This window comes from Heterodontus francisci, chromosome 42 (assembly GCF_036365525.1).
Source record: "Heterodontus francisci isolate sHetFra1 chromosome 42, sHetFra1.hap1, whole genome shotgun sequence".
NCBI lineage: Eukaryota > Metazoa > Chordata > Chondrichthyes > Heterodontiformes > Heterodontidae > Heterodontus > Heterodontus francisci.
The window spans coordinates 26046287-26053552 of NC_090412.1; the positions used below are offsets into that span (position 1 = coordinate 26046287).

At 41.5% G+C, this 7266-nt stretch overlaps 1 protein-coding gene across 1 annotated transcript; it reads right to left on the reverse strand.

Moving 5' to 3' along the window:
* Positions 1-1276: 1276 nt before the first annotated feature.
* Positions 1277-7031, reverse strand: LOC137355380 (filaggrin-2-like). Its single transcript, XM_068020373.1, has 4 exons — positions 6848-7031; positions 5141-5417; positions 3408-3747; positions 1277-2464 (listed from the first exon to the last, which is right to left on the reverse strand). Exons 1-4 carry the CDS (start codon positions 7029-7031, stop codon positions 1277-1279), a joined length of 1989 nt encoding a protein of 662 aa, XP_067876474.1.
* Between the last annotated feature and the right edge of the window lie 235 nt (positions 7032-7266).

Sequence of the window (7266 nt, forward strand, 5' to 3'; positions counted from 1 at the left end):
CTTGTGTGAGTTTGATTCCGGTGTGAGTGTGATTTCTTATTAGTGTGATTTCTGGTGTGAGTGTGAGATCCTGATGAGTGCAGTTCCTGTGTGTGTGTGATTTCTGATTGAGTGTGATTTCTGATGAATGAGATTTCTGATGCGAGTGATTTCCTGTGTGAGTGTGATTATTGATGAGTATGATTTCCTGTGACTGAGATTTCTGATGAGTGTGATACCCTGTGTAAGTGTGATTTCCTGTGTGACTGTGATTCCTGTGTGAGTGTGTTTTCTGATGAGTGTAATTCCCTGTGCAAGTGTGATTTCCTGTGTGAGTGTCAGTCCTGTGTGAGTGTGATTCCAGTGTGAGTGTGAATTCTGTTGAGTGTGATTCCCTGTGTAAGTGTGATTTCCTGTGTGAGTGTCAGTCCTGTGTGAGTGTGATTCCAGTGTGAGTGTCAGTCCTGTGTGAGTGTCAGTTCTGTGTGAGTGTGAATTCTGATTAGTGTGATTTTTGGTGTGAGTGTGAGGTCCAGATGAGTGCGATTTCTGTGTGACTGTGATTTCTGATTGAGTGAGCTTCATGTGTGAGTGTGATTTCTGATGAGTGTGATTCCCTGTGTGAGTGTGATTCCTGTGTGAGTTTGATTTCCTGTGTGAGTGTGATTTATTGTGTGAGTGTGCTTTCCTGTGTAAATGTGATTCCTGTGTGGGTGTGATTTCCTGTGTGAGTGTGATTTCTGATGAGTGTGATTCCCTGTGTGAGTGAGAATTCTGATGAGTGTGATTTCCTGTGTGAGTGTGATTTCTGATGCTATTGATTTCCTGTGTGAGTATGATTTCTGATGAGTGTAATTTCCTGTGTGAGTGCGATATCTGTGTGAGTGTTACTTCCTGTGCGAGTGTAATTTCTGAGGAGTCTGATTTCTGATGTGTGTGATTCCCTTTGTGAGTGTGATTTCTGATGCGTGTGATTTCTGGTGTGAATGTGATATCCTGGTGGGTGCTATTCCTGTGTGAGTGTGATTTCTGATGAGTGTGATTTTTGGTGTGAGTGTGAGGTCCAGATGAGTGCGATTTCTGTGTGACTGTGATTTCTGATTGAGTAGGCTTCATGTGTGAGTGTGATTTCTGATGAGTGTGATTTCTGAGGCGATTGATTTCCAGTGTGAGTATGATTTCTGATGAGTGTGATTCCCTGTGTGAGTGTGATTCCTGATGAGTGTGATTTCTGATGAGTATGATTTCCTGTGAGTGTGATTTCTGATGAGTTTCATCCCTGTGTGAGAGTGATTTCCTATGTGAGTGTGATTCCTCTGTGAGTGTGATTCCTGTGTGAGTGTGATTTCTGATGAGTGTGATTTCCTGTGTGAGACTGATTTCCTGTGTGAATGTGATTCCTGTGTGAGCGTGATTTCCTGTGTGAGTGTGATTTCTGATGAGTGTGACTCTGTGTGTGTATTTTCTGATGAGTGTAAATTCTGATGCATGTGATTTCCTGTGTGAGTATGAATTCTGATGAGTGTGATTTCTGCTGAGTGTGATTCCCTGTGTGTGTGATTTCTGATAAATGTGATTTCTGTTGAGTGTGGTTTCCTGTGTGAGTGTGATTTCTGATGAGTGTGATTTCTGGTGTGAGTGTGAGATCCTGATGAGTGCGATTCCTGTCTGAGTGTGATTTCTGATGAGTACGATTCATAAGAGTATGGTTCCGTGTCGAAGTTAGAATTCTGATGAGTGTGTTACCTGTGTGAGTTTGACTTCCTGTGTGAGTGTACTTTCTGAGGAGTGTGATTTCTGATGAGTGTGATTCCCTGTGTGAGTGTGATTTCTGTGTAAGTGTGATTTCCTGTGTGAATGTGATTTCTGATGAGTGTGATTTCTGATGATTGTGATCCCTGTGTAAGTACGCTTTCCTGAATGAATGTGTTTTTTTATAGAGTGTGATTTCCTGTGTGATTGATATTTTTCTGTGTGAGTATGTTTTCGGATTGATTGTGATTTTGTGTGTGATTGAGATTTCCTGTGTGAGTATGATTTTGGATTGATTGTGATTTTCTGTGTGATTCAGATTTCCTGTGTGAGGGTGATTTCTGATGACTTTGATTTCTGATGATAGTGATTTCCTGTGTGAGTGTGATATCAGATGAGTGTGAATCCTGATGATTGTGATTCCTGTGTAAGTGTGATCCCTGTGTGAGTGTGATTTCCTGTGTGAATGTGATTTCTGATGAGTGGGATTTCTGATGTATGTGATTTTTTGTGTGAGTGTGATTTCTGATGACTGTAATTTCTGTTGAGTATGATTGCTGTGTGAGTGTGATTCCCAGTGTGAGTGTGATTTCTGATGCGTGTGATTCCCTGTGTAAGTGTGATTTCCTGTGTGAGTGTGATTTCTTATTGAATTTGATTTCCTGTGTGGTTGAGATGTCCAATGTGTGTATGATTTCTGATTGATTGTGATTTTCAGTGTGATTGAGATTTCCTGTGGGAGCGTGATTTCGTGGGTGACTTTCAAATCTCATGCAGTGCGATTTCTTGTGTGAGTGTGATTTCTTGTGAGTGTGATTTCTGATGAGTTTGATCCCTGTGTGAGTGTGATTTCCTATGTGAGTGTGATATCGGATGAGTGGGATTTCTGATGTATGTGATTTTTTGTGTGAGTGTGATTTCTGATGCCAGTAATTTCTGTTGAGTATGATTGCTGTGTGAGTGTGATTTCTGATGTGTGTGATTCCTTGTGTAAGTGTGATTTCCTGTGTGAGTGTGATTTCTTGTGAGTGTGATTTCTGATGAGTTTGATCCCTGTGTGAGTATGATTCCTGTGTGAGTGTCATTTCTGATGAGTGTGATTTCCTGTGTGAGACTGCTTTCCTGTGTGAATGTGATTCCTGTGTGAGTGTGATTTCCTGTGTGAGTGCGATTTCTGATGCATGTGACTCCCTGTGTGTGTATTTTCTGATGAGTGTAATTTCTGATGCATGTGATTTCCTGTGTGAGTGCGATTTCTGATGAGTGTGATTTCTGATGTGTGAGATTTCTTCTGTGAGTGTGATTTCTGATGAGTGTGATTTCTGATGAGCGTGATTCCCTGTGTGTGTGATTTCTGATAAGTGTGATTTCTGTTGAGTGTGATTCCCTGTGTAAGTGTGATTTCCTGTGTGAGTGTCAGTCTTGTGTGAGTTTGATTCCGGTGTGAGTGTGATTTCTGATGAGTGTGATTTCTGGTGTGAGTGTGAGATCCTGATGAGTGCGATTCCTGTGTGAGTGTGATTTCTGATGCAATTGATTTCCTGTGTGAGTGTGATTACTGATGAGTATGATTTCCTGTGACTGTGATATCTGATGAGTGTGATACCCTGTGTGAGTGTGATTTCCTGTGTGACTGTGAATTCCTGTGTGAGTGTGATTACTGATGAGTGTGATACCCTGTGTGAATGTGATTTCCTGTGTGACTGTGATTCCTGTGTGAGTGTGATTTCTGATGTGTGAGATTTCTTCTGTGTCTGTGATTTCTCATAAGTGTGACTTTTGTTGAGTGTGATTTCCTGTGTGAGTGTGATTTCTGATGAGTGTGATTCCCTGTGGAAGTGTGATTTCCTGTGTGAGTTCAGTCTTGTGTGAGTTTGATTCCGGTGTGAGTGTGATTTCTTATTAGTGTGATTTCTGGTGTGAGTGTGAGATCCTGATGAGTGCAGTTCCTGTGTGAGTGTGATTTCTGATTGAGTGTGATTTCTTATGAGTGTGATTTCTGATGCAAGTGATTTCCTGTGTGAGTGTGATTACTGATGAGTATGATTTCCTGTGACTGTGATTTCTGATGAGTGTGATACCCTTTGTGAATGTGATTTCCTGTGTGACTGTGATTCCTGTGTGAGTGTGTTTTCTGATGAGTGTAATTTCTGATGCATGTGAATTCCTGAGAGTGTGATTCCTGTGTGAGTGTGATTTCTGATGTGTGAGATTTCTTCTGTGTCTGTGATTTCTGATAAGTGTGACTTCTGTTGAGTGTAATTTCCTGTGTGAGTGTGATTTCTGATGAGTGTGATTCCCTGTGTAAGTGTGATTTCCTGTGTGAGTGTCAGTCCTGTGTGAGTGTGATTCCAGTGTGAGTGTGATTTCTGATTAGTGTGATTTTTGGTGTGAGTGTGAGGTCCAGATGTGTGCGATTTCTGTGTGACTGTGATTTCTGATTGAGTGGGCTTCATGTGTGAGTGTGATTTCTGATGAGTGTGATTTCTGAGGCGATTGATTTCCAGTGTGAGTATGATTTCTGATGAGTGTGATTCCCTGTGTGAGTGTGATTCCCTGTGTGAGTGTGATTCCTGTGTGAGTTTGATTTCCTGTGTGAGTGTGATTTATTGTGTGAGTGTGCTTTCCTGTGTAAATGTGATTCCTGTGTGGGTGTGATTTCCTGTGTGAGTGTGATTTCTGATGAGTGTGAGTCCCTGTGTGAGTGTGATTCCCTGTGTGAGTGAGAATTCTGATGAGTGTGATTTCCTGTGTGAGTGTGATTTCTGATGCTATTGAATTCCTGTGTGAGTATGATTTCTGATGAGTGTGATTTCCTGTGTGAGTGTGATTTCTGTGTGAGTGTTACTTCCTGTGCGAGTGTAATTTCTGAGGAGTCTGATTTCTGATGTGTGTGATTCCCTTTGTGAGTGTGATTTCTGATGCGTGTGATTTCTGGTGTGAATGTGATATCCTGGTGGGTGCTATTCCTGTGTGAGTGTGATTTCTGATTGAGTGGGCTTCCTGTGTGAGTATGATTTCTGATGAGTGTGATTTCTGATTGAATGTGATTCCTGTGTGAGTGTGATTTCTGATTAGTGTGATTTCTGGTGTGAGTGTGATATCCTGATGTGTGTGATTCCTGTGTGAGTGTGATTTCTGATTGAGTGGGCTTCCTGTGTGAGTGTGATTTCTGATGAGTGTACTTTCTGATGAGTGTGATTTCCTGTGTGAGTATGATTTCAGATGAGTGTGATTTGCTGTGTCAGTGTGATTTCCTCTGCTGGTATGATTTCTGATAAGTGTGATTTCCTGTGTGAGTGTGTTTTCTGATGAGTGTGATTTCTGATGAGTGTGATTTTGTGAGTGAGTGTGCTTTCCTGTGTGAGTGTAATTTCTGATGAGTGTGATTCCCGAGAGTGTGATTTACTGTGTGAATGTGATTTCTGATGAATGTGATTCCCTGTGTAAGTGTGATTTCCTGTGTGGGTGTGATTTCTTATTGAATTTGCTTTCCTGTGTGCTTGGGATGTCCAATGTGTGTATGATTTCTGATTGATTGCAATTTTCTGTGTGATTGAGATTTCCTGCGGGAGTGCGGTTTCCTGTGGGAGTGTGATTTCTTGTGAGAGTCTGATTCCTGATGAGTGTGATTTCTGATGAGTATGATTTCTGATGAGTGTGATTTCCTGTGTGAGACTGATTTCCTGTGTGAATGTGATTCCTGTGTGAGCGTGATTTCCTGTATGAGTGTGATTTCTGATGAGTGTGACTCTCTGTGTGTGTAAATTCTGATGCATGTGATTTCCTGTGTGTGTATGAATTCTGATGAGTGTGATTTCTGATGAGTGTGATTCCCTGTGTGTGTGATTTCTGGTAAATGTGATTTCTGTTGAGTGTGGTTTCCTGTGTGAGTGTGATTTCTGATGAGTGTGATTTCTGGTGTGAGTGTGAGATCCTGATGAGTGCGATTCCTGTCTGAGTGTGATTTCTGATGAGTACGATTCATGAGAGTATGGTTCCGTGTAGAAGTTAGAATTCTGATGAGTGTGATTACCTGTGTGAGTTTGACTTCCTGTGCGAGTGTACTTTCTGAGGAGTGTGATTTCTGATGAGTGTGATTCCCTGTGTGAGTGTGATTTCTGATGCGTGTGATTTCTGGTGTGAGTGTGATATCCTGATGAGTGCGATTCCTGTGTGAGTGTGATTTCTGATTGCGTTGACTTCCTGTGTGTGTGATTTCTGATGAGTGTAATTTCTGATTGAATGTGATTCCTGTGTGAGTGTGATTTCTGATGAGTGTGATTCCCGAGAGTGTGCTTTCCTGTGTGAGTGTGATTTCTGCTGAATGTGATTCCCTGTATTACTGTGATTTCCTGTGTGAGTGTGATTTCTTATTGAATTTGATTTCCTGTGTGGTTGAGATGTCCAATGTGTGTATGATTTCTGATTGATTGTGATTTTCAGTGTGATTGAGATTTCCTGTGGGAGTGTGATTTCCTGGGTGACTTTCAAATCTCATGCAGTGCGATTTCTTGTGTGAGTGTGATTTCTTGTGAGTGTGATTTCTGATGAGTTTGATCCCTGTGTGAGTATGATTCCTGTGTGAGTGTCATTTCTGATGAGTGTGATTTCCTGTGTGAGACTGCTTTCCTGTGTGAATGTGATTCCTGTGTGAGTGTGATTTCCTGTGTGAGTGCGATTTCTGATGCATGTGACTCCCTGTGTGTGTATTTTCTGATGAGTGTAATTTCTGATGCATGTGATTTCCTGTGTGAGTGCGATTTCTGATGAGTGTGATTTCTGATGTGTGAGATTTTTTCTGTGAGTGTGATTTCTGATGAGTGTGATTTCTGATGAGCGTGATTCCCTGTGTGTGTGATTTCTGATAAGTGTGATTTCTGTTGAGTGTGATTCCCTGTGTAAGTGTGATTTCCTGTGTGAGTGTCAGTCTTGTGTGAGTTTGATTCCGGTGTGAGTGTGATTTCTGATGAGTGTGATTTCTGGTGTGAGTGTGAGATCCTGATGAGTGCGATTCCTGTGTGAGTGTGATTTCTGATGCAATTGATTTCCTGTGTGAGTGTGATTACTGATGAGTATGATTTCCTGTGACTGTGATATCTGATGAGTGTGATACCCTGTGTGAGTGTGACTTCCTGTGTGACTGTGAATTCCTGTGTGAGTGTGATTTCTGATGTGTGAGATTTCTTCTGTGTCTGTGATTTCTCATAAGTGTGACTTTTGTTGAGTGTGATTTCCTGTGTGAGTGTGATTTCTGATGAGTGTGATTCGCTGTGGAAGTGTGATTTCCTGTGTGACATCAGTCTTGTGTGAGTTTGATTCCGGTGTGAGTGTGATTTCTTATTAGTGTGATTTCTGGTGTGAGTGTGAGATCCTGATGAGTGCAGTTCCTGTGTGAGTGTGATTTCTGATTGAGTGTGATTTCTTATGAGTGTGATTTCTGATGCAAGTGATTTCCTGTGTGAGTGTGATTACTGATGAGTATGATTTCCTGTGACTGTGATTTCTGATGAGTGTGATACCCTTTGTGAATGT